At 43.8% G+C, this 27880-nt stretch overlaps 1 protein-coding gene and 1 long non-coding RNA gene across 2 annotated transcripts in view; one reads left to right on the forward strand and one right to left on the reverse strand.

The window, feature by feature from the left end:
* The window catches only part of LOC309519793 (uncharacterized protein), a 136455-nt gene that overhangs the window by 15573 nt on the left and 93002 nt on the right, over positions 1–27880 (forward strand). Inside the window, exons 6-17 of the mRNA XM_082200924.1 lie at positions 3761–3955; positions 5340–5444; positions 12918–13110; positions 17080–17216; positions 18131–18355; positions 20212–20353; positions 20939–21062; positions 23209–23400; positions 24572–24709; positions 24922–25104; positions 25597–25791; positions 27426–27574. Of these exons, the coding sequence (XP_082057050.1) occupies positions 3761–3955; positions 5340–5444; positions 12918–13110; positions 17080–17216; positions 18131–18355; positions 20212–20353; positions 20939–21062; positions 23209–23400; positions 24572–24709; positions 24922–25104; positions 25597–25791; positions 27426–27574 (1978 nt within the window). The remainder of the gene's footprint in view (positions 1–3760; positions 3956–5339; positions 5445–12917; positions 13111–17079; positions 17217–18130; positions 18356–20211; positions 20354–20938; positions 21063–23208; positions 23401–24571; positions 24710–24921; positions 25105–25596; positions 25792–27425; positions 27575–27880) is intronic.
* Positions 15503–17083, reverse strand: LOC309519879. The gene is made up of 2 exons (XR_014214044.1): positions 16792–17083; positions 15503–16150 (listed from the first exon to the last, which is right to left on the reverse strand). It is a non-coding gene; the product is annotated as an uncharacterized lncRNA (long non-coding RNA).

A 27880-nucleotide genomic window follows, 5' to 3' on the forward strand; every position in this document is an offset into this window, starting at 1 on the left:
AACACTTTCTAGCTTCTGCCGGTTTCTCTTTTTATCCCATTCTAAATTACCTGTCTCTAGTATGAAATAATAAATGTGAAGCTATAAAAGCATCAGTCTTGGGAATTCTGGGTGGGCAAGGAAGAAAGGGCTCAGCATACATGCACAGTGAAGACCAGGGTCACAAGCCCAGCAATATCAGGGCTGGTCTCCCACACAGGAATAGGGTGGTAAGAGAAGGCTGTAAGGTAGGTACCCGCATTCCAGGGAGGTAATGGAAAAGTGAAAATTAAGACAAGGAAAAACACAGGGTGTCAATCAATGGTGAGGATTCTCCAGCCCATGGACCTAGTAAAGCCTCGTGAGACCATTTTAGCCAAGCCATGGCCACATCTGACATCATTTATGACAATGAGTGTGGAGCAGGTAAAGGTCTGCCTGGGCCACAATGATATTTTCAGGCACCACCAATCAGCTGATGGGACCCCCGGCATGGTGATTTGCAAGCACCAAGAATCAGCTGATCCCTGGGATTTTGCTAGCACTGTGCTTTGCAAGCCCTGATGATCAGCTGACCATTGAGCTTCTGTGCAAAATGCTATGCTAACAATCAGCTGATTTACGCTGATATAAAAACATTCTGTTTTAAATGTGTAACTTAAAAATTAACTTTCTTTCAAAATTACACCTTTGGACATATTACCTTGTGCATGTTTTTGAGCCAAGAATTGTGTTGGACAGATAGCTATGTTCCAGTCCTCATGCTAAGTCCAGGAGGGGCTGATCAGGTCGATTTGCTTTGAAATTTGTGAAGATCAAATTTCTTAAGCATCCCTGGTCACAATACATCAGGGTAGCTTTCAGCACTGGACAGCTCCTTAATGAAAGCAGCTAAAGCTTTGCGGAGCTGTTTGCTTCGTGGCCTTCCAGGCCCAAAGTTCCATCTCCTGGGGAGTTTCAGGCTCTCCCCTTCTTCATGACTTGTTGCTCCATTGGAAGCCAAAGTATTTAATGAGCACATCCAGGTACCTCCCACTGTGCCAGTGTAGTCAGTAACTTGATTCTGATCTCTGTAATGAGGATCCTCCTAATTAAATAATGAAGTGTTCCTGTATTCTGGCTGCCTTGATGTCGACTGATAAAAGGCAAAATGGAATGATTGATGTTTCATGAAAAGCCTTGGTGGTTCACTTCCAGCAGTGGTCTGTAATTCACTGTTATGGAAATCAGATAACATTGGGTCTTGGGTTTCCAGGCTTTCGGCTTCTGGTATTAGTGTCCGATGAATAGAGAGCAGCCTACTCCCGGGAGCATTCATTGTGCAAAATATGGAGCTAGGAGAACGTGTGCTGGCACCAAGGCAATCTCTGGAGGTTGGTACAGAATATTGTCATTTCAGAGCGGTTCTGGCAGAGCAAGACACAGTCTTTGTCTACAGAAATTGGCCATTTTTGACATAATGAAACATTTGCAAACCAGTCTTTTCTTAATATTAGCAACAAAGCCTAGGAAAAGCGTCTAAAACTCACACAGATATATATGAGCAGAGTGAGACTTTATGTTGATCATCACCTGCCTTGCCCCACCCTCCAGCCCTAGGACCCTTCAGAACAGAGCTGCTGCCATGGGCATTATGTGTATGTGTCTTTTGATGAACTTAGTGGAAGATTATGAGTCATGGGGGTGGGGAGAGAGTATGTGTGAATTCAACAGTGTTTTATTTTGGATTGCTAATTTGTTAATATTGTTTTGTAGATTATGAGTGCTGTAATGCTTTGTGAATCTTATATGACTTTTGTTGTGGGTTTGCTGTTTAGCTTATTTTTTAGTTGTTTTGTTAATAGTGTTTTGTAGAAGGTGGTTGTTTTACTCATAATTTGTTAATTATTCTATACTATTTATGTTGTATTTATAATGCTCTATTATGCTACTGTTATTTTTTGCTTATGAGCCTTGTGAGTCAAAAGTGGCACAGAAATATAATAAATGAAAGTGTGTGTGTGTGTGTGTGTGTGTGTGTGTGTGTGTGTGTGTGTAATGGGTTTTGGCTGGAGTGCAACATTTTGGTGAAGGGGCTGTAACTTGTCCTGTGGTCCAGCTCTAGAGTAAGATAAAGTTGTGAACTGGGCAAGGCTTTGCAAATACCCACATAAGAGGAAGAATGGCATAGGAGATGGAAATGCCTTTGTCCAAAGTAGGGATGTAGGAAGCTGCCTTATACTGTGCCAAAACTTTAGTAACCTAGGTCGGTGTCCTGACTGATGGGAGCTTTCCCAACTTCGTAGTAACAGTGGTGGTGGGGTCTTTCCCAATCCTGCACCCCAAGGTGCTTTAGCTAGAGGTGCTTGAGGTTAAACTTGGGAGGGGACACCACACCCAGACACACTTAGGGAAAATGCTGAGATGTCTGGGCATCCTGTTTAGGAGGGGAAGAGCAGTATAACCCTGAGGAGGCCAGCAGGAGGCTAACTGAAACTTCTGAGTCATCAGAGTGTGAGGTTCAAGGGAGGAGAAGTCAGGACGTTCAGGAAGTATGCAAACATCTAGGAATAGTGTTGCTACTTTTGAAGAGGGAGTATAAGAAGGAGCCAAGGAGGAAGAGCATGTGGAAATGATGGCCCCATTTCTAGGACTGATCTCTCTAGTCAGGTCTAGAGCTTGGCAAAGGTGCAGTGTCCCCAAACAGAAGGGAAGAGCAGGATGCATGCATTTTGTGATGCCCTCATGGCTTTAATATAACCAGTGGAACCAATCAATGGCAAGACACCAGGGCCTAATGCACACTAAGCTTCTTCTCTACTGCTGAGCTTTGGTCCTTCCCTCGATTATCCTAACATGGAGCTTCCATATCCCATCTGGGATTTCTGCTCTTTTAAGAACCCCATGGAAGGCAAAATTTCTACAGGGGCAGTTTCCCACATCACAGTGAAGAAGGAAATGGATCTGCACCTTTCTCTACACAGGAAGCCTTTAAGAAGGAGGGGAGGCGCCATGGCTCAGTCACAGAACGTGGGCTTTGCATAGAGCATGCATTTCCCTTGACCTTCACAATAGGCAGCTTTGTTCCCATTGCTGGCCTCAACAGGCACTAGTGCTGCAGTGCTGCAGCAGAGAAAATGGGATATTGAGAGAAGCAGAAATTAACAGCTGTTCCATCCCTACTTTGAAAACAACATCTCCCTGGATGTTAATTCCAAATTAATTCTGATTTCACTTCGAACTTTGCAAAGCAACATGATTTTCAACTACTTTGCTGAGGGAAGGTGGAGGTATCGACGCTTTGCAAGAGTGACTGCCGTCATGACCTGATATCTCCTCACTCCATCACCTCCTGCTTTAAGCAATATCATTAGGGAGAAGAGCAGCGAGAGGACTTGACCTCTGATATCACTTGGTTTCCTACTGCTCTGCAGACTGTGGGTGTGCATTTTATTGGTGTTCAGGGGAGTGTGGTACCATTCTTTATCTTAAATAAATCTGGCATCTTATGCTCATTAGCTCTAGAAAGAGAGAGAGAGAGAGAGAGAGAGAGAGAGAGAGAGAGAGAGAGAAAGAGAGAAAGAAAGAAAGAACTTTCAAATGTTGTCAGAGAACTAAGAAGAATGGAATAGTGCATTTAGCCAGCCAACCATTCTCCACAGGTTCTGAGCCATTCCTATCAACATAGACACCATCTTGCCCCTTCGCTGATTTCACCAGCTGCAGTGAAATCATGCAAGTGCTACAAGAATGCATCCCTTGTCCACCACACCACATCCTGTCACTTTGCTTTTTCCTTCAGGATATTCTTGTCCTCATGCCGGCACCATTCAGCCCCTCCCCTGTCCCCCTGGCTCTTGGGACCCAACTCCCAGGCAGACTGAGAGTCCAAGATGTAATGGAAGTGCCTGCTCTGCAGATGGCCTGGGTGAGGTGCATCAGGCCCAGGAATCCACTCATGCTGCTGGAGCCCTTCAGTGCCAGCTCTGCCCTTCAGGTGACTCTTCTCCCCCCCCCTTTTTGCATTATACTGATTTGTTTATCTGCACAGTACTTGGGGGAGCCAGTGAACAGGCTTCATTTGATGCCATGTGGACAGTGGAATTCAGGTCAGTGTTCAGTGTCTGAAGGAATGCACAGGAACTAGAAGTGAGTCAAGTTTCATAGTTCAAAGGAAGGCCTGCTTTGTCGCTACACCTGGATTATGGAACTCCCTGCTTCAAGAATGGACCCTTTCTGTTGGCTTTTAACTGCCTTCTGAAAACATGCTTATGACAACAGGCCTTAAATCTATTTGGCAAATTTGCTTTGGATTTTCATCTGCTACTCTGCTTGCTTTTAGCAATTTTCTTTGGCTTCTTAATTGCTATTTTTGTTATCAACATTTTGCAATCAAAAAGCAGAGTTGTGACTCGTGATATCCTCATTACGGTAAATATTGTAATAAATACAACCAAGTATTTATCTGTAAGCCACCCTGAGTCCTGTCAGAGGAAAAGGCAGGACATAAATAAATACCATATTTTTTGCTCTATAAGACTCACTTTTCCCCTCCTAAAAGCTAAGGGGAAATGTGTGTGCATCTTTTGGAGCAAATGCAGGCTGCACAGCTATTCCAGAAGCCAGAACAGCAAGAGGGATTGCTGCTTTTGCTGCGCAGCGATCCCTCTTGCTGTTCTGGCTTCTGGGATTCAGAATTTTTTTTCCCTTGTTTTCCTCCTCCAAAAACTAGGTGCGTCTTATGGTCTGGTGCGTCTTATGGAGCGAAAAATATGGTATATAATAATAATAGTAATAATTAATCCAGCTTTTTTAAAAGTTGGTTGTATTGTGTCTTTTAAAAATTGTTTAGATATTGGGGGTTTGGATTTTATATTGTTAGCTTCTGGGTGCATCACACCCAAATATAGTTCTTAACTGGCTTATGCAAGCATGTACCCCTTTAGATAGCAGGTGGGGAAGATTGTTTGAATGAGTGATTTCCAAAGGGTAGATAGATATTTCCCTATGGCAGAACATCTGCATGTGTGCTGCCCCGCTTGCAGATTGAAGTGGTAAAGTCCAAGTATGAGGTTTCCTGATTGTGACTAGACTCTTTGTGAGGTCTGCTGGGGAGATGACTCTCACCTGAAGTCATTATCAGGGGGCCTGCTGTAGGAGGGGCCTGTAGGCTGGGTCCCAAGAGGTGCAATGGTTGCCTCTGAATGTAAGCCACTGGGGAACCCAAGTGAGGATAGCTCTGTTGCACCCAAATCCTGCCTGCAGGCTTCCCAGAAGAAGCATCTCATCAGCCACTGTGAGAACAGGGTGCTGGACTAGACTTGGCCATTGGGCTTGATCTAGCAGCCAAGTTCTACTTATATTCTTCTCTCATCTTGCAGGCCACTTCTGTGCTGATGATCTCATGACAGTTCCATGCCCTGCAGGAAGCTTTGAGCCCAAGGAACATTTCCCGAGGCCCAGCGATGGCTCTTCATCCTTTTCAGGTTCGTGCCTTATATTATCTCTGTTTTGCACAATGGGGAAAGCTGTTTCAGCTCTAAATCACACCACTAATTAGGCTCTTCTACAGTGGCTGACAGTTATAGTGCTTATTTACTACCCTCTGGCATAAAGCAAGGCATGTTAGACACCAAGGAAATTTCCTAGAAATTTGTACACAGAGACTTCTGAGAATTATTGGTTTCCTTTCTTTGCTTTTGTTTTTTTAAAAAAACAAGGTGTTAACTTGGATAGTAACTTCCTTGGAAGTCACTGAAGGTGCATGAAAGGTGCTAGATAGCCCCAAAGCACTGAAATCTCATTGAGATGCCACTGGAACTTCGAGTAAGCCAGAACTATAGAAGACAATTTGCACCCATGATTCAAGGAGGCAAAATTGCTATTTCAGAACTTTATTACTTGCTTGATAGGAGGAACATCAACATCTAAGAGCAGAAGGGATAGACTGTTCTTCTACAGCAGGGGTGCTAACCTCCTTATTTATTTATTGGTAAGATTTCTTACTTGTCCTTCAGCATAAAGCCCCAGGGCAGGTTGTTGCAATAGAATATGCAATAGAATGAAAACCTATAAAGCTATTGCAATTATAAAACAAGGAAAACCACTCTAAATGCAACAGAACTGTAAAAATTCAGCAAAGGAGGTGGGTCCCCTCCAAAACAAAATGCTTTAACTGTTGAAGGCCAAGGTAAAGAGGTGGATCTTCAGCAGACTGCAGAAGCTGTGCAATGAGGATGACACGAACACCTCTCCAAAATAAGGGCTCCAAAATTTAGGGGGTGCCAGAGAGAAAGCACTCTCCTGGGCCACCATTCCCTGTTCTTCTAAGGGTGGTGAGACCACCATGGGAGCCCCATCTACAGATCTTAGTACCCAAGCAAGGTTGGTTGGGATAAAGTTGTGGGTTCTTTTTTTAATATTTGAGACCTAAGTCATTTGTGGTTTTAAACACTAATGTGAGCACCTTGTCCATGCTGTCTGTGGATGATGGGAGTTGTAGGTTAGAACATTGGGAAGGCTACAGTTTAGACACCCTTATTGTACAGAACCTTGACTCTTAAGAAGTCCTAAAAGTCATTAGCTGCTGTAATGTAGCTAATGTAACCCAAAGCAGCGAATTATTTTTAGGATGTAACTCAAAGCAGCCTTTGCGCACTGTCACGCTGGTGTGACTTCTGTTTGGAATGGTCCTGCTTCTTCTTAACATACCTAATGAGTTTCTGTCCCCAGATTTTCCAACTGAAATAGTCGTTTCCTGGCTCAGTTGGTGTAATGCATACTTCAATAGCGCAAGGTCACTGTGAACATTCTCCATCATCTGAACAGAACGGCATAAGCAATTGGTGCACTGAAGTGTAGGCAGGGAGATGAAGTGTGAGTCTGAGAGGGACCAGAAGGATTTCTGGGTCAGATTCATTGAAGCCTCCATCTGCAGGCACAGTCTATTGTTGCAAGCTAGTATCAGAGCTCAGGAGTCTATCCGATAGGGGCTTAGAATACGGATGCAGCAAAAGCTTGCAGAGTGTAAGACAAACAGGTAAGCAGGGAGGTTGACTTACCACTTTCTATCCCATTTGCCTCCAAACATTTTCATGCCTCTCCACATTGTGATGGCAGCATATTCCCATGGGAACCCTGTTGCAGAGAGATTAGGTAGCTGATGGAATCCATTCCATTAAAACACAGGTTTATTTTACTTACACTTGATGTCCATTAGGACAGGAGATTGATAGCTTGGCCAATGGCCTTTGTCATAGCATTTGCCTTAATGGATAACACCTATAAGTGAAATAAACCTATTTTAAATGAAACTGACTACATGAACAGCCTCCTCTGAAGCAGAGGGCATCTTTATGAATATGTATCCCACGTGCTTTGTGTGTGCTGGTCATGTTGGATTTCAACTCAGGGAGCACAACAGTATAAGTTAAGTGGCGACTGCAAGTGTAAATGGTCATTATCATTATCTGGTAACTAAAGGAGCACAGGATGTAGAAAATTATGCATCTCAGCATATACAGAGCTGAGCAGAATGCCTACATAGAAGGAAACTAATTTGATCATTTTCTAATATATGTTGGCAAGGTAACAAGTGTCCTCAAGTTTCACAAAAGTCAGGAATATTTATAATCAAGCCATCCTTGGGCAGAGGCCCCACGTTCTCCACAGCTGATTCCAGGAGTTGTTTTTAATAACTCCAGGGTTTTAGTTACAGATAGGTAGCTGTGTTGGTCTGCCATAGTCAAAATAAAAAAATTCCTTCTAGTAGCACCTTAAAGACCAACTAAGTTAGTTCTTGGTATGAGCTTTCGTGTGTATCTGAAGAAGTGTGCATGCACACGAAAGCTCATACCAAGAACTAACTTAGTTGGTCTTTAAGGTGCTACTAGAAGGAATTTTTTTTATTTTGTCCAGGGTTTTGGATGCGGTTTTCTGTCATCTCTGCCTGGAGATGCTGGGGATTGAACCTAGGACTTTTTGCACCAGGTGCCAGTGGCAGAAGGAGCAGGATTTTTTGTGCATGGAAGGAAAACAAGAAAGGGAGAATGGGCACAAAAGGAGGGTGGCCAAGCTGTAGCATGGTGGCACACCATTCATTTTGCCTAAGTAAGGTCACAGGGTAAATCCCTGAGGCCAACGACCTCTACCCAGGACCTCGGACAGCCACTACCTGCTGAAGTCAGGCAGTATTAGGCTGATCCCTGATCTTGATTCCTGTAACATCTAAGTGTAGACGATCGTGATCCAGGACAGGTCCTTTTGTGGATTCCATAACATCAACATAGACGTGCCTTCCATCCATTTTTATTTCACTGTCATTGAAAATGTAAAAACGCCAGACTCATCAGATTGGCTGCTGCATTTTCTTTCGTTTTGAATCCAACTTGCAGATATTTTCCTCCCTCAAATTTATTTTCCTTCTTTCTATTTTTAAGTTATTTATTTTTTTCACTTACCGTCTGGATTATCAGTTATTATCCTTTCAGTGGAGTTTTCAGAAGTCATGCTATAATGAGCGGGGAAGCTTGTTCAATGCAAACGAGTTTTGCAAATTAACGAGTAATTGGGCAAACTCAATTAAAAAAAATAATCTGATGGTGGTGCATCACAAACTGCACACACTTCATTTATTTTGTTAATTGTAATTTGTCTTTGATTATATATTCTTTCCTATACCACGCTAGTGAGTGGAATGAGATATGGTTCTTTTTCCAGTGAAAATAATGGTACAGTGGTACCTCGGGTTATGTTACCTTCGGGTAACGTAATTTTGAGTTACGAATGCGGCAAACCCTGAAGTGTATACTTCTGGGTTTCACTGCATGTGCGTGCACAGAAGTGCTCTATTGCACTGTGTGCGTGCGCAGAAGTGGCACCTCCGGATATGGACTTTTTGGGGTAAGTACGGACCCCCGGGACGAATTAAGTTCATATCTGGAGGGTCCACTGTATCTAGCTGACAGGAGGGGGCTTCTCTTGGACAAGAAAAGCCTGCTGGATGAGGCCTAAGGGAGTCCAATCTAGTCCATGTCCTGTTCTCACAGTCACCACCCAGATACCTGTGGAAAATCCATAAGCAGGATTCAGACACAGGAGCACTCTTCCCTCCTGTGGCTTCCAGAAACTGGCATTCAGAAGCATCACTTCATCTGACCGTGGAGGCAGATCACAGCCTTCATGGCTAACAGCCCTCTCCTCCATGAATTGTCTAATCTTAAAGCCACTTAAGTTGGTGGCTGTCACTGCCTCCTATGGGAGTGAATTCCATAGTTAAACTATGTGCTGTGTGCAGGGATTTCTTTTCTCTCTCCAGAATCTCCCAACATTCAGCTTCCTTGGATGTCCAGGAATTCTAGTGTTTAAACTATCCATTTTGGAACTGAATGATAATGGATAAGAATGATGTCATTGGGGCAGATTTTGGCAGAGCACTCCCAGGCCATTTTCTAAGCTGTTATCTCAGTTGACAAGACTCCCAGGTTTCTCTGGCAGGATTTGAAAAGGGGTTTTTTTGGCACCTCTTGCATGAATCCACCTAGGGTAGCCATCCCCATTCTGTCCTCCAGATACAACAGGAGTGGGGAACAGACTTGGGGTGTGTGTGTTAAATGCATATCTCCGGGATTCCCTATCTGGCCCTCAGAACACTCCCCAGGCCAAACACCCCTCACCAGTCCTGCTTCACACCTCGGATGTGTTTGCATGGCTGGGATTCCTTTGAACTCCAGCTCCCATCAGCATAAGCCACCATGGCCATCCGCCAAGCATTATGGGTAGTCCATCAACATCTGGAAACCCATTCGCAGCCACCTGGAGGCTTCCCCCACAGGATCCTGGCAACTGTAGTTTGAGGAGGATGCCGAGAGGGGTTTCCACTTCCTCTTCCAGAACTACAGTGGCTGAAATGTAGATAACATACACACACAATTTTATCTGTTTGCCGCCTTTCCACAGTTCAAACCATGTACAAGGTGAAAAGAATACAAAATTACAACATAACAAAAGTAGTCATCAACAATAGTCTGTTCAGCAGCCTCAGCTTTTGTAGCTGGAGTCAATGAGAGCCACACCCTCCCAGGCCAAGTTGGGGAAGGCCTGTAAATGAGTCCTCAATAGCTTGATTCTTAGCCTATTCCATGCCAGACTTTTATTTTCTGAAGAGACATGGATCAGTACTAGATCATCTGCTTTGCCTGCAGAATGTCCCAGGTTCAATCCCTTGGCTAGGGCTGCGTATGTTCCTCTTCTTAAACCCTGGAGAGCTTCTGCCAGACAGTGTTGGCAATACTGAGCTAACTGGACCGACAGCCTGCCTTAGTATAAAGCAGCTTCCAATGTTCTTCTGTTAGAAGTGCTGCCAGTCTTTACAATGGAAAGTTGTTTCTGTGGGTGCGTGGTTTTACACTTATGGGGGGGTGCAATTCCTCTTGCCCGATGACAATGCATTCACTGAATGTGTGGCTAGGAAGGGGGGTAGTTCCAGCCAGACTTCATTTATTTTTCTCTCCCCCTCATCTTGCCAACCTCCCAGTCTGCGCCCATCATGCACCGGCTCCATTGTTTAAGTCACACAGTTCCAAGGACCCCGCCACCCATTCAGGATGTTTGTCATTCATGCAGGTATCCGAGTGTTTGCGCCAAGTCTATCGCTGGTCTGTGAAACCCATTCATTGCTCTCCATTCTGAATACGAATGTGGACTTGGCTTTTTGCACAGACCTGGCTCTCTGAAGTCCCAGCCCCGGGTGTCCTCGCTTTTAACTACATTAACAAAGAGACAATAGCCAGCCGATACCCACAAGTGTTAACAGGCTGGTATATTTACTTTGAGTTTAATATTTCTCATTCTCATATGATCGGCTTTGAGCAAAATTCCCGACTGCTTTTTATCACTTTCATATGAGGGGGGCGAAAACCACAGACGGATGATATTTAAAGCTCAGCTAGTCCAATCATGCCACCTGCTGGTGGGAATGGGGTGGGTTCCCTAATTCTTGATTCTGCATCACTGTTCAAGAGCACAAGGAAGGGCTTTATATAGCATAGCTAAAATGAATAAGTCCTATTTGCCTGCTTGCTGGAGGTGATGTGCAGCTCATGGTTCCTTCACGTATATGTGGTGGGACTGTGCCAAAGTTGCTAGTTCTGAGATGATATATTTATAGAAATAATAACAACAACAAAGCTGGAAAAATCTGTTTAAAAAACAGCAGCTTCCTGAAATAGCACTCTTGGGTATATTCAATGGAGAAAGCCAGCACTTATTATATAAACCATTTAATTGGTTACTTATTAATGCTTGTGAGGATATTGATAGCTAGCAACTGGAGAGAAGCAAAGTATTTAAATGTCCAAAAATGGTATTGTGTAATTTGGGACGTAGAGTTTTCTGTGAAATTGATGCAAAACTTTGTGCAGCTAGAGGGCAAAAAAACCTGAGAGGCTTTCATGGCGAACCAGTGGTCATTCATCCACTACAGGAACAAAGGCAGGACAAAGCATACCTGCTGCATTCTGTAATATATAGTTGTGTTAGCATTTTCCTTCATATTGATATTAGCAGGTATGAGTCTGTCTCAGGGCTTATATGAACTTTGCTTTTATTGTTTATATCAAAGTAAGCCTTCAGGTTGGATAAACTGGGGGATGTTCAGTTTGTAATTTTCTAATAATAATAATAATAATAATAATAATAATAATAATAATAATAATAAAGTACATGGATTTCTAACTAGCACCAAATGCCCAGTCTTTACTGAATGACAATTCCCACCATCCCTGATTATTAGGTGAACATCATAATACTGATTCTGGATAATCCAAGTTCTGTGCCAAGGAAAGCTGAATCCATACAAATTGTGCAAAGCAAACAAAATTAGCTTGCATAATTGTATCTGGCTTCTTGTTGTTTTGGGGAGGAGCAAACAATAGCATTGGAGAGAGAAAATAAAAAAAATTCCTTCCAGTAGCACCTTAAAGACCAACTAAGTTAGTTCTTGGTATGAGCTTTTTTGTGCATGCACACTTCTTCAGATACACACTTCTGAAGAAGTGTGCATGCACACAAAAGCTCATACCAAGAACTAACTTAGTTGGTCTTTAAGGTGCTACTGGAAGGAATTTTTTTATTTTGACTATGGCAGACCAACACGGCTACCTATCTGTAATTGGAGAGAGAGAGTGAAGCCCTGCCCAGAGCTCTTGCCAGCATGCACTTTTGAGATTGCAGCAGGCATTCCGTACCGCAAACCTTAATGCCTATTTTCTTTGCAGGACAAAGACTAAAAACTTTTTAATTTGGAAGGGAAACCAGAAGTTCTGGACTTGCTGCCTTCTGCTCTTACGGCATTCTGATGCAGAACCACAGGATGTGTACCACAAAGGAACCTCTCTCTCTCTCTCTCTCTCTCTCTCTGTGTGTGTGTGTGTGTGTGTGTGTGTACTTAAAGAGATGTTTTGATTGTGTGGTTGTTTCACCAAATACCCAAGATCACAGCTTTATACCTCGCATTAGTTAAGCCTGATCAGCTAACATGCACACATATAGTTCTGCCTTTAAAGTAACTACCTTGAACTGATCCATGAAGGGGTGTATAGAATCCATCCCTTCACTCCCCTGATTGTACACATGAACAACAGAGAGAGGAGAGAGGAAGTAGGGACATTTAGCAGCATCCATAAGCCGCAACCTTTTGATTCAGGCACTGTGTGTGCCCATCCAACAGTTAAAGACCACCGAGCAGTCAGTTATCTACTCTGCTGACTTGAAAATGCACCCTACTGCTTTGCAAGCTTGAAGACGTTTAACAAAGTGAAAGCTGTTTTATTGCAGGGCTAGGAATTGCTGGCAGGATCCACAGCATCCTCCCAAAAACTAGGTCTCCTTGGGAGACAGCAGAACAGTAGGTGTTGTCTTCATTGCAGTGACACCGCCTTTTTCTTTTGTTCCCCACCCAGGAGTCAAACAGTGCCTGAAGTGCCCTGCGGGATATTTCTGCCCAAATGGGGCAAATTTTCCAAGCCCATGCCCTTCGGGGTCCCACAATCCTCTCCAGGGGCAAGATGAATCTGCAGACTGCAGGCCTTGCCCTGCAGGGAGAGCGTGCACCCAAGCTGGTTTGGCTGAGCCAGACTCTGAGTGCATTGCTGGGTAAGTATTGTTGTGCTTGCATCTTTTATATTCCTTACTTTCAGGGAAGCCTGCTTGACCAGGGTTTGCTTCTATATTTGCTTCTCTTTGTGAATCACTTCCCATAAAATACCTCAAAACAATTGTCAGCCACCCTGTGATCTTCGAATGAAGGGCTGTACATAAATTTTAATAATAATAGTAATAATAACAACACCATTTCAGATGTAAAAACAATTTCAGATCCAATACAGACTAGGAGAAAGAGATCTCCATTTGCCTGTCGAAAAGGGGAAAAACTTCAACAGGTACCAAAAAGACAGTGGAGACAGCTCCTGTCTGATGTTTGACAGAAAGGAATTCCAAAGGGTGTGTATCACTACACTAAAGACCCAATTCTTACACTGTATGGAACAAACCTCGTCATAAGTTGGTATCTGCAGGAGACCTTCTTTTGCAGAGTGCAGCAGCAGCTGGTTGAGCATGCAAAGGGTGAGATAATCTTTTGGCCATCCTGGTCTCCAACCCTTGGAACACTATTTTTAAAATTCTTAATTATGTTTACATTTATACCCCACTTTTCCTTCTTGGATCTTAAGATGATGTACACTGCTATTTTATCCCCACAGCAAACTCTGTGAATTAGGTTAGGCTGAAAGATAGTAACTGGCCCAAGACCACCTAAACAGTGGGGGTTCGAACCCTGGTCTCCCTGGTCCTTGTTATAATATAATTTTTATTATTTTCCATTTAAAAACATAAAATATTACAACATTATAATAACCATTCTAAAACATTTGCTCCACCAAGCTCGTGACTTCCCTCTCTCCCTTCAGCTGGTTTCCAATTTCTTAATAAATTGCATACGCATTTCTACTGTCAGTTTTTGTCCTTCCATACATGTCAAAGCCTTCCATTTATCCATGGTCAGATACTATTTTTATAATGTGTTACAGAGTTTATATCATTCCTGCTAGTGTCTTCACGTTTTTGCAATGATCCCTTAAATATTCAATAAATTTACTCCAATCTCTCTGGAATTTCTGGTCGCTTTGGTTCTGGATCTTTACAGTCATTTTGGCTAGCTCCGCATAGTCCATCATCTTCATCTGCCACTCCTCAATCGTTGGTTACTGTAATGGTTCTAGGGGTTGCTTGTGCGTAAATCGGTGCCACACCTTGGCTGGGTTGCCTGAGTGAACCCTTTCTGTCTGGACAGCCACTCGCCCGTGGCTGTCTCAATCGCTGGCAGAATCCGTCAGTGGGCTTTTCTTGAACTTCTTCCAGCAAAGAAGCTCTTTGACGCCTAGTCTCCGCCTAGTCTCCCTGCGCGGAAGCCTTCTGTGCAGGGAGGGTGTGGGCAGTGGAGGACCCTTGCTCTCCCCACTGGTCCCCGGCGAGGAGTCATGGAGCCACCTCGCCGATTCCCCCATCTGCCCCCCTTTTCCACTGGTGCTACGCTGATTTCCTTCCCCAGAAGATGTGCTGCTTCTCTCCCTCCCGGGACGCTCTCCGGAATCCCTCTGGAGCCCTCCCTCTCCCTCTGGCTCCGATGGCAGTTCCCTGACAGTTACCAACGATTGTGGTCTCCCTGGTCCTAATCCAACCACTATACCTTAGCGGATTGTCTACAGCAGGCACAAAGACCCTGAGACCAATATATGTTATGTTATGTTATGTTATGTTATGTTATGTTATGTTATGTTATGTTATGTTATGTTATGTTATGTTATGTTATGTTATGTTATGTTATGTTATGATGTTATGTTATGTTATGTTATGTTATGATGTTATGTTATGTTATGTTATGATGTTATGTTATGTTATGTTATGTTATGATGTTATGTTATGTTATGTTATGATGTTATGTTATGTTGTTGTGTTGTGTTGTGTTGTGTTGTTATGTTATGTTATGTTATGTTATGTTATGTTATGTTATGTTATGTTATGTTATGTTATGTTATGTTATGTTATGTTATGTTATGTTATGTTATGTCCCACCTTTCCTTCAAGAAGCTCAAGGTGATGTGTGTAGCTCTTTCCCTCATTTTATCCTCACAACAACCCTGTGAGGTAAGCTAGGATAAGAGACAGTGGCTGCCCCCCAGTGGGGATTTGAACCCTGGTCTCCCAGGCCCTTGGCCGACACCCTAACCACTACACCACACTGGCTTACTGGAGTCATGGAATCATAGAATTATAGAGTTAGAAGTGACTCCAAGGGTCATCTATTCCAACCCACTGCAATGCAGGAATCTCATTGCCATGACAGATGGCTGGATGTGCAATCTTGATTGCCTTATATTAGTAAAAGAAAAAAAGAAATGTTTAACACGCCTTCCAATTCACATTTTAAGCTCAAACTGTGCTTCATGTGTTTAAGTCCGAACAAATTGAAGCCCCAAAGCACAGATGGCTTAAGATTTTTTATTGCCTTTAGGCAGATGTGTCTCTTTCTCCCCAAGAATGATGCAACAACAGCTTTCCTCGCACACTGAATGGACAGTAACTCTCCTTTTTAGTGGCATACAGCTACTTGTGAAAAGGATCTGCTAGAAACTGTTTTTGAACTTTATTTGAGCTCGGTAGGAATGGCCTTGGCTTTGATGCTAAAACATGAAGATTCTCAACCAAGGGCTGACCCTTAGTTTCAGGCTTGTGATCAGCCTTTCGGAAGGTACAGAATTCACTTCCTTTGCTGGAACTTGAGCTGTGCCGCTGTTTATAATCAGGGATGGCCTATCATTATTCATTTGGTCCTCTGCAACAGTTTCCTCCTTGTTGAAAGAGAAGCATCATCATGATTTTCACCGTTCACAAATGGCAGATCTTTCTTCCCATTGAGTTCAAGCCGTATCTTCACAGCTGGGTGCTGTCTTTGGGAGCACTCCGGCAGTGAAGCAGATGCATAGCAGTAGCAGTCAGAGTCATGTTGCCAGTATATATGCTGCGGCAGTGAATACGCTTGAAAGCAGGAGCCTTTAAAATGGTATTCACAGTTGGCATGCTATGGTGCCTCTCCTTCCAACGGATCTCATAGGCTTCTATGCTAGTGAAAGTACTATAATGAAAAGGGAAAAGTGGATACTTTCTTATGGCCTTTATTCATATCAGCAGCCTCATATTTGCAGCTTATGTACAGAGGAATAAGTGTCCTTGAATTTACCCCAGCAAGTACTGCTAGGTGCACTCCAACATCCACCATACCTGACCCTTGACCAGGCTATAACATTGTCCATCCCTGCTTAGAGAAAGTGTCCCAGGTCAGCCTTTCACCACCTGAAGCCCTCCAGATGTTTCAGACACCTCTCCCCATTACCTCTGACCAGTGCTTTTTTCCTGGGGGGACGCAGAGGGACGCACACCCCTAAACATTTTGTGAATCTTTGTCCTTTTGTCCATTTACTGTATTTATTTTTCCCAGTTTGAACTATAAAATGGTAATTTTCTTAAGTCAAAATGAGAGTACCCCTCAACATTTTTTTATGAGGAAAAAAGCATTGCCTCTGACCATTGGTCATACGCAGTGCTGTTTTTCTAAAAAAAGAGGTGCCAGAGCATACCATGAACACCTCCGTTATTCTTTTATAATGGCAATGATGCCCACCTGAGAGGTGCCAAAGCTGAGTTCTGGTGAGTTCTAGCTGAAGAAAAGCCCATTTTTACAAGGTTGGATTGTGGTTAATAATAATAATTGTATACTGTTCAGAGGACTTCAGTGGTGAGGGCTACAGTGGTACAGTGATGCAATAAATATATTTATTTGGTCACAAACGGGTAAGGGCAGGCAGGGAATGGGAGGTGTGTCACTCCTCACTAGTGATGTCACACAGTGGTGACTATGGCAACCCCATTGTTCCACACAACAAGAGCAGAGGCCATGGCAGCTGAGAAGCTGTTTCCTAGTGGCAAAACACAGTAGTCTGGGAGCTTTGAGTCCTCTCTCTCCTTTCTATCTGATTATGACTTGAGTACATTTTATGTCATCAGATACATCTGCCCGGTTGGTTCCTCTAGCCCTCATGCTCCCAGCAACGCTTGTCCGCCAGGAACATTCAGCAACCGCTCTGACCTCTTTGATAAATCCCAGTGTGAAACTTGTCCAGAGCGATTTGTCTGCACGAGAGGTATGCCATTCTGTACTTGGATAAGCTGGGCAGCAGACCTGCCATTTGAGAAGTGGCTCTTAGCTAGTGGGACATAACGTTGTCAGGGACTAGTGACTTGAGGAAGAGATGAGGTCAGCTCTTTTTACTGCCTACTTGCCAGATATTCTGTACACTTCTCTTTGCAGCTGTCATGACATCCTTATTCTCTACCAAAGAATTGTGGGTAGCAGCTCTGTTTGGGGGAACTGCAAAGATGATTATTACTCTTGGGTCTGGTTTCAGGGGTGAAGAATCTCATGACCTGGAGTCAAATATGGGCCCTCTAAGCCTTTACCTGGTCCTTGGTACTCTCCCTAGCCACACGGCCTCCCCAGCCATCCCCTCTCTCCTTGGTCTGTGTGCTATCCTCCCTGAGTGTTTTTCCTGGCTAAAATGCCTCCTTCAATGCTGATAATGCCACTTGCTTTCATAGAATCCTATGAAGCAACCCTGAGCATCATCTAGTCCAACTTCCTGCAATGCAGGAATATGCAGTTGTCCCATACAGGGATCAAACCTGCAACCTTGCTGTTATCAGCACCATGCTGCAACCAATGGAGCTATCCTGGATGGAGGATAGAGAGGGGAGTGTGCATAGCGACTAGCCTACTTTAGAGAGGCAAGTTTTATATTCATTGATCCTTCTACATTCATTGCCCCACCACCACCACTGGTGTGTGGCCCTGAGAACGGTTCCAAGAAGGGAATGCAGCTCTCAGGCTGAAGATACTTCCCATGCCTGACTTGTTTCAAGAGCTAGCTATTCCTTTCTCCCATATCAGCTCCCCACTCAGACTTTAGCTGCAGTTCTGCCCTTCTGACCAGGGCAGCTGACCTTGATTACATGTGTTAGGCTGGGCTTCACTGCTGACTACCCATCTGTCTTTCTGCAGGCTCAGGAGGGAAGCAAAAGCCCCCTGTCCCCTGCCCAGCTGGTCACTATTGTCCACCAGGAACCAAGCACCCAACACAGTACAAATGTGCCCCTGGCACATGGAGCAACAAGACTGGGTTAGCTGCCGAAGACGAGTGTGTTCCATGCCCAGCAGGATGGTTTTGCATGGCAGGGGCTCATGGACCTTCTGGAAGCTGCAGTGCCGGTCACTTCTGCCCAGAAGGTAAGGAGAAATTGACCAGGTTGCTATCTCTTTTTCATACTCTTGGTCATGACTGATGTTTTCCCAGTGCCTTTTTTGTGGAGAATGTGTGCTTGCCAGTAAATTAGGACCAATGCAGGGCTTGGCAGGATCAGGGCCCCTAAGAGCTTTGGAAGTGGATTTAGGCTGTAGGGCTAGAAGTAGAAGATAGTGTATTTTAAAATAGTATTATTTGCAAGTGATAAAATGTGAAGATTTTTATGGTTAAAGTAAGTATGATTAAAAAATGGTTAGAAATTATGATATATGTAAACTGCTAAAGATGAGGTAAAATGAAAATCAGATGCGGGGACTTGGGGAAGCCCACCTAATAATGTTTAGAAAAAATAAGGATAAGGCAATAATCTGTTTCTATTGTTTGTTTTCCTGTTTGTGTTGTTTATTTGTGTTATAAAATGAATAATTATTTTTTGAAAAAAAATAAATAAGAGGCCACGGGTCCAAGAGAAGCATCAAGACACACCCTCAAGAGGGTTGAGCCTATCTTTTCACCCACCCGACATTTCAAATACACATGGATATGAAAACTGGGGATACGATATAAGTCTTTGCAATTCCAAATGCCTTCCACTGTTCTAGCTTGTTGTCAACGCTTTAGTTAACTCACGCATAAGGACACACAAGAGCTGCCTTGCTGTGCCAGACCTATGTTGTGCCTAGCTGAATGTCTTGGCTCTCGAGAACAGCCATAACTGGAAATGAGTAAGACACACGGCCAATATGGCATGCTGCAGTTTTGGGCAGCCTCAAATTTAGGAATGCTCTTGATAAGAATGTAAGAACAGCCTTGCTGGATGGGGCCAATGGCCCATTTCATTCTGGTATCCTGTTCTCACAGTGGCCAACCAGATGCCTATGGGAAACCCTCAACCAGGACCCAAGCACAAGAGCACACACACACCCTGCAGTTTCAAGCAACTCGTATAAAGAAGCATTACTGCTTCTGACCATGAAGGCAAAGCATAGCCATCATGACTTGTAATCATCAATAGCCCTTTCCTCTCCCAGTGTGGGAATATGCCTAGCTCTGAACAGACTTTTGATGCGTCTATCCCAGAGTTGCCTTGTCTAAAGGTCAGCTGCTTCCCTAGGATCTCAGCTGGGATGGGGGCTTTCACAGTTCCCCTCCCCAAGACTGATCACTTAGGAGATTTGAGCTTGGGGTTTCCTACTTTGGTTGAGTCATGACTCTTCTCCTTTGAGGATGTATCTCTCAGTTACCCCACCAGCTAATAGCAAATTTAGCAAGTCTCCAAGTTCTGATGCTTTGTGTTGTCAAAATGGCACCTTCTATACACAAGGGTTGAAGGAATGGCACAGTCTGAAATGCTTCAAAGCACTTTGGGAGGAAAAAAGACAATTGGAGAGTGTTTGGGGGTGGGGCGGTGGGGAATCAAGACAGCTAAATTCAGCATTCTCAGGGACTACAGTGTCTTTGTGTCTCTTGGAGAGGAAAATAGGGTGGTGGAATACAGTATCCTGAGAAGGGGAAAGGTCTGCCTGGCTGGAACCCTGAACAAAAGCAGCCTATACTATAACATTTTGTTGCAGGTCCCACTTGGACTGACTATCTTAGCAAACAAAGCTTGATTCATGAGCATGGTCTGAGAACACATGGTGGAACAACCTTGCAAAGTAGTGCCTAGATGAGAGGTCACCAGGAACCCCATTGAGTTCCATGGGAGAAAAGCAGGCTAGAAATATCACTGATGACAATAATCTGTTTCTGCCAATGAACTAACTTTTTAGTTTACTTCATTCAAGATAGCTTTCTTTTACATTTGCTTTGCCCTGTTCCCTCTTTCTCTTTGGGAAAGGTACTCAGACAAGCACTCAGTTCCCTTGCCCAGAAGGGACCTTCAGCACCAGGCTTGGGAATGGTAAGATGGATGACTGTGTAGCTTGCCCCAGAGGAGCTTACTGCCCAGAAGGAACTGCCAAACCAGTGCTCTGCCCACCGTAAGTAAAGGAAGAAGAACGAAGCAAATGACTAGCTACTCAGAGTAGAACCATTGGAATTAAAAGATCCAAAGTTAGTTGTGTTCAATAATTTCAGTGGGTCTACTCTGAACATGACTACCATTGGATACGACCCATACTGGGCAATACTTTCATATTGTAACATGAATCACAATAGATTAATCATAATGCTAGGTAAGCTACAATAATGAGTCAATGACATAGGAGCTTCCTAGGGCAAAAACTGTCCATCTATGTCTTTTTTTAAAAAAATAAAATAAAAAGACACCTAGTTTTAGGCACTCACTTTATATTACAAACTTATTAAACCCAGAAGCATTTCCGTGCCCCATGCCCTCCTGTGAACTATGGACCATTTTGAAAAGGACAGTAATTCCAGATCTCATTGTGGTGCTAATAAATGAGGCAACCCCACTTGAGGGCAGTGGAAAGGGACAGCAGGAAGCCCACACCACAAAGCATAGGGTCCCTTTTCGCCACCAGATGGCAGCACTGATGAATTTCCCCTTCCCTGGCTGCTCTTAATGGTAACTGTCTTCCGTCTTCTCCTGCTTCCTTATGTAGGGGGACTTACCATTCAGAACAAGGAGCAAAATCAACTAGAGACTGCATACCCTGCCCTGGAGGGTATCACTGCCCTGAATTGGGCACCATAACTCCGTATGCATGTGGAGCTGGCCGATTTTCAGTAAGTACCACCAGATTTCTTAGGCAGTGGGAATGACTTTATAGGGGTGGAGGAGAAATTTGGTTCAGTTTGAACCTACCTAAACTGCACTTCCCGAAACAATAGGCAAGCTGAAACACAACCATCCTTCAAGAGTTGAAATTCTCTGAATTTTGCAATGCATTTTCTCCTGCTGAATAATGGGTAGAAAAATGCATATACTAGGGTAAAAGTTTGCATTAAAAATGCATGTACTGGTAAAAATAAGATACACAGATGAATTACATTAAGTAAAATTGCTTTGCAAAACTATGTATATTAAATAAAATTGCATACAATAATATTAGGATAAATTTGCATTAAAATGATGATCAATTTTTGCACTTGACTAACTGCAGCCAGGCTATACCAGGTGGCCTTTGTTTAGATTGGTACTACTGTTTCATGGTAACAGATGAAAAGTGACCATCTCTGGGTCCATTTTTGCAACTGGGGAGGCAATGGTCTTGAAGGCTGTGTTTTAGCAAGCAGCCCCACCCACAGCATAGCACTAGCTCTACAGTGATCTAGTAACCCATCCATGATCATTAATGCAAACCATAGGAGGGGTGGGTTTTTTTTAAGATAGTAGACATAGAAATTGCTGTGATTTTTAATAGGGTCTGGTCACCCAGCTGGCCACTTGCCATTTTGAAGAAATGTGTCATTTGGACTATTTTCTCCTCCTCGTTGTCAGGATGGTTAAAACTCCAGAAAAGAATGGAGCATATTTTACTATTCCTGGTTGGCTCCTGGGGAGGGTAGAAATTACAATTCAACTGAATGCTCATTTTGCCATCAAAGATTTTTTTAAAAGGAAAGAAAAGAAAAGAAAAGAAAAGAAAAGAAAAGAAAAGAAAAGAAAATGAATGTTAAAGCCACAAAATTGGAGATGAGCAGCATGGGTCTTCTGACAAGCAAATGGCAAACTCTGTGGCTAAATTGTGATGAGAAACATTTCCATACTGATGGAGAACAAAAACAAAACACTTCCGCTCTCTGTTATATGCACGTATTGTTCCCATCCAGGCTGCTTTTCTGCAGCTTCAGAATGTTGGCAATTTATCATTTTAGAAGAACCATTTTTGCGATCAGAGATATGGAATGAATGATGAGTTAGAGCCCTGTGATAGACAGGCATAGATTGTCTCACCTGTTTTGTCTTTTTACCTGGGCTGTAGGCTGAGTAAGTAAGACTCACAGGGATTATTTCTAGGGCAAAAACAAGGCTAGACCTGCTTTAAAATAGAGAGGCAGGTCAACAAGCGATTGGAGGCAGGCTTAAGGGAGCATACTGCAGAGGTTATAGAGGAAGCAGAAATAACAGCCTTGAAATCCAAGCAAGGGAGATTCAGGAAGAAACATTGATCTGCACATTTGCAACTTCTCCCTGCTTCGTTTTGCAGGAGCTGCTAGGAGACTGAACTTAGGGCAATGGTACCGGTTGTCATTTGCACCGCATTCCATATCAGAATATCAGAAGAGCTCTGCTGAATCAGGTCAAAGGCCCATCTAGGGCAGCATCGAGATCTTACAGTGGTTGGCTAGATGACTATGGAAAGCCCACAAGCCTGACCTGAGTGCAAAAGCACTCAGCAAGGTAGGGTGAGGGACATGATTCCCCGCCAATTCTGAAAGGCTGCCCAAAGGAAAGGCTTTGTTTCTCACTGTAGGGAGCAGCCTTGCTGGTCTGTCACAGCCAAAACAACAAAGAGTTTTGTGGCACCTTAAAGAGCCACGGATTTATTGTGGCATAAGTTTTTGTGGACCAAAGTCTGCTTCACTGAACACATCTGATGAAGCGGGTTCTCATCCTTGAGCCTCCTGCTCATTTTGCCTAGTAGGGCCTTGACATCAGCTCTAAAGTCCTGCCCTTATGGCACTTATGGGTCTAACACCACAGAGTGTGCATTTGATTGCTGGCACTGGCCCTATCTGATGCAATCCTTGGTGAGTGAATTGAGTCACATTTCAGCAGACTATCCTATTGTCATAGTACCTTTGCCTCTCCTTTGGATTCATTGTACCTAGGGAACCCTTCCAACAACCCTCAAAGGTAGGTCAACATTAGTCCAGCTCTGAGTTTAAAATGATGCTACAATGATAATCCCCTCCTCCTGTTGTGCAGGACCCTGGATCCACTTCTTGCTCACCCTGCCTCATTGGGCATTACTGTGCACACATCAACACCAGCAGGGAGGTCATGCTTCTTACGATGGTCTGCCCAGCAGGTCTGCTTTGCCCTGAAGGATTGACAGCCGCTCCAAATACTAGCGGCCATGCCTGCCCAAGAGGTTATTATTGCCCACGGGGTGATGGTGTAAGTACTTTGCTTCGATCATCTTTACTTACTGTTTCCCCCTTTTCCTATGATTCTCTATGCTGGGATCCCATGGAATGAAATTGCTACAGAGAGCTTAATGCCTACAGGTCTAGAGCAGGAGTTGCCAACCTGATGCCTGCATGTGTTAGGGCACCCATGAAGGTTTCCACTTTTTAAAAATTCCAGTTTCTTTCTGAGTCACTCTGTGCAATCTCCCATTCAAGGTATAGTTTGGCTCTTGAGGTGCTCTGTGTCTCCCAGTTCACTATGATAGAAAAATCAATAAATTGCTATAACTGTTTCACTTTTTGGCCAAAGTGGATGAAATTTACAGACATGGGAACCCCTCCAGAGTGGATTAGGATTATCAGATTGTATTCAAATAGATGGAAATAAAAAGAAATTTGCTTTCCTCTATGATATCTTGGAGATATATACCTATATGCAGTTTCACACTGACCCTAATTTCTGATGCATTGCAATAGGATTTGTAAGCCTTGTCTGAGATCCTCAATAAGCCATAGGCCTCCGATATAAATTGTACAACAGAACACTGTCTAGAACACTGCCTGTAGGACTCTGAAGAGCTGTGGGGTCCTTTTTGTGAAAGCAGAACAATGTGTGTTTTTTAAAACAACAACACTTAAATTCAACCTTTATATCTCTCTCTCTCTCTCTCTCTCTCTCTATATATATATATATATATATAACACAATCCTCCACTGCTGTGCTAAGAAAACAAGCAGGCAATGTTTTGGACAGCCTCACTTCTTGCACAGCCCATGGAGAAATAAGGAGTGATATAAAAATGCACAGCTATTCTGTACAAAAAGAAGGAGGAGGAGAAGGTACAGAAAAACAGCAACAAGGCACTCTATGGCTTCACAGGGACACTGATCCCTGTGGGCATGATTGACCTCATACATCAACTTGGGAGGAGAAAAGACCTCCAAATAACCCTGATTTGCCACATTATTCAGCCTAGGCACCTCTCATAATTGCACACTTTTCTTACCTTTGCTATGTTAATAGGACAGCTGTTGTGGAAGAGGAAGCTGCACAATTAGAATTGAGCTTATTGAGCCTGAACACTCTAAAGTACTGTATCAAATGTGTTATGGCTGTTGTTTTCTTCAAGAATCAGCTTCATTCCTCTTGTTGCCTCCAGCACCCACCTGCCAGGCCGTGCCCTAATGGGACTTACAGTGGCCAGAGGGGACTGGGCAGAGCTGACCAGTGCTTGCTGTGCCCCAAGGGCAAGTACTGCTACAGGGGAGGGCGAGAATCCCAAGGAATATCCCAGCCCGTGAGTACTCATGCCCCATCTTCTCCTTAAGCATGCACCCTCCCAGTTCTCCTTGAATTCTTATGCAACACGCCTCCCCCTTCTATTTCCTGATTGTATAATTGCCTCACTAATTGTGTTGTCAGGCTGGATTCTCTCATCCTTACCATGAGAACTTCACCCAATTAACAGCCTACTTGTGTGTGACTCTCCGTATGTGTTTCCTTTCTTAGACTGGGACTTGTCCCCCTGGATACATCTGTCCTCTAGGAACTGGGTTCCCCTTCTCTTTCCCATGCCTGCCAGGCTCCTACTGGGATAATTCCACTGTGGGGGGAGGAGATATATGCAAACCATGCCCAGCTGGATTCTACTGTGACTCTGTTGCTGTGACCCAACCCAAAGTGTGTCCATTGGTAAGTTGCTGGGGAAGAGTGGAATGGTGGTGGTGGGGAATGGTACCTGCATCAGAATGTTGCACAGGGTTCCAGCTAGCAAGCCATGCCCTCTCCCCAGATACTCCATTCCATTCACCACCACTCCAGTTTCTCTGTTTTCTCCCTTCTCGTCCAACAGTCAGCCAGCATCCCATACTCTGATAAGCATGCTCTGTCCTCATTAAGTCATTCTGGAGATTTTTCCACGCTTACAGGATTTTTCTTAACCTCTTCCTCCTCCTCCCCCTCCTCCTCCTCCTCCTCCTCCTCTTCTTCTTCTTCTTCTTCTTCTTCTTCTTCTTCTTCTTCTTCTTCTTCTTCTTCTTCTTCTCATGGGGTTGTCTCAAGCCTTCTGGTACCTCTCCTTGTTTTTGGCTGCAGAAGAGACTGAGAGATGGAGTTCACCATTAGTATAGAGGCTATGCAGCATCTTGGGACCAATGGCCATAAGATGGTGGCTTTGTTTTCTAGGGGTCTTTCTGTGTCAGTGGCCAATCCCAGCCTGAGCCTTGTCCGGCAGGCACCTATGGCAACAGGAAGGGGTTGGCAGGCCTGCAAGACTGCAGCCCGTGTAGAGCAGGTTTTTACTGCGGTGCTCCTGGACAGACAACCCCAAGTGGTCGGTGTGAGGCTGGTTTCTACTGCTGGAGTAGGGCGGTGTCACCAGTAAGTAAATCTCTTGTGTGGATGTTTCTGTCTTTTCAGAGGTAAGTCTCCCTCTTTGGCCTTTCCAAGGAATGCTGGTGGAATTCCTCATTCCACTTCTACATGTTCTAGGCCAATGATCAATTTATAGCAGAGATTTATAGCAGGCCTTAGGCCTAGAGGCATCCCTCTCCATCTGGCTCCCCAAGACACATCCCTCACCAGCTTTGCTCTACATATCCTGGTGCCTTTTTTGGTCCTTGAACAGGTATATTTAATAGGTTGTACATAGCTGAGGGTTAAACCACAGAGGCTAGGGCTTGCTGATCAGAATGTCGGCGGTTTGATTCCTCGCGACGGGGTGAGTTCCCATTGCTCGGTCCCAGTTCCTGCCAACCTAGCAGTTCGAAAGCACATTAAAGTGCAAGTAGATAAATAGGTACCACTCCGGCTGGAAGGTAAACAGCATTTCCGTGTGCTGCTCTGGTTCGCCAGAAGTGGCTTAGTCATGCTGGCCACATGACCCGGAAGCTGTACGCTGGCTCCCTCAGCCAATAAAGTGAGATGAGTGCCACAACCCCAGAATTGTCCGCAACTGGACCCTAATGGTCGGGGTCTCTTTACCTTTATATAGGTATATAGTTTTAATTCTATCAGTGTTTAATTGTTTTTAATTATTGTTGTTTCTATGTTTTTAGTGGTTCATATTTTTATCTGTCAGCCACCTTGAGTCCCATCAGGGGAAAAGGCAGAGTATAAAATAAAACAACAACAACAACAACAACAACTCTGGCTTGCCCAGATGGAAATAGAGTGGTGTCAGTGGCTGCAGTCACTTAACAATTTATTCGATTTCCCCAATGTTTCACTAACTGTTCATTTCTACATTATATTTAAGCTTTCACAAAATGCAAATCTGGAAATCCTAGTGAAATCTGGTGTGAGTTTAGTGATCATTTCCATGTTAATAGGTTCTAGAAGAAGTCCTTTTGCAATTCCACAAACTCAGAAAATCACGGGAGTAGTGACATAATTTTGGGTGGTTATACCAACATACAGTTCTTTCCTACTGTTTTCATGTGAGTGGGGAGTATTGTTGTTATTATTATTTATTAAATTTGTATACTGCCCTATACCTGAGACCCCATAGGTCTCAGGGCAGTTCACAACATACAATTACAATATAAAAAGCACAAAATACAGCCTTTGGCTCCACCAGCTATTTGCCATGCGGCCCTTGGTTGGTTTGCCCACAAAGGAATGCTGCCCTTGTAGAGACCAAGATTCCCTAGTCCTGATTTCCAGTATGGGAAGGGGCTTTGCCCAACCTTCCTACTCCATGTGGACTCAAAGCAACCTCTCAATTGTTGGACCCTGAATGCAGGACCAATTAATACTTCATAACTGAAGATTAACCAGAGCTATCTGACTGAACAGCCAAGCTGATCGCATTTAATTAAGCAGGAATTTCAGCTTTAGCAGTTTGCTTTACAGTGTGCTTTTTATACTCAGTGAACTGCTTTGAAGTCTATTCTGTCATTATGCCATTACAAATTGATAATAATAAGTCTCAGGACAGAACCTTTGGGCTGTTCATTAGCTTCCCCAGTAATCTGGTCAAGAGCAGTCTTGTTTCTTCCATTCCCCAAAACTAGCAGCCCACAGATGGAGTCACGGGGAATATCTGCCCACCTGGGGCCTACTGCCTCCCTGGATCATCCATCACCACTCTCTGCCCTCCAGGAACCTACAGCAACACAAGTGGGTTGAAGCACCTGAATCAGTGTTTGGATTGTCCACCTGGGTGAGTTCTTCATCCTATAGGTGAATGTTGCTCAGCTGCACAATAATAGTACTGTGACCTGCAATGGCTAGAGACCCCTGGGCCAGGTAGAAACCCAGGTGACATGCAGGACATAATGGCTTGTGGATATATACTACATAAATAATTTAATAATCAAGCCGCCAGATCGATTGACCCAGATGGGATTAGGACTGAGTTCAGGTGAATCTTTGCCAATGCTAAAGATTCTCCTTTTTACCTGGACCTTTGGAACCTGAGAGAGATATTTTAGGACCTACTTTATTATCTTGACTGCATTTTGTTTTA

This window comes from Podarcis vaucheri (genome assembly GCF_965113315.1).
Source record: "Podarcis vaucheri genome assembly, chromosome: 15".
Taxonomy (NCBI): Eukaryota; Metazoa; Chordata; class Lepidosauria; order Squamata; family Lacertidae; genus Podarcis; species Podarcis vaucheri.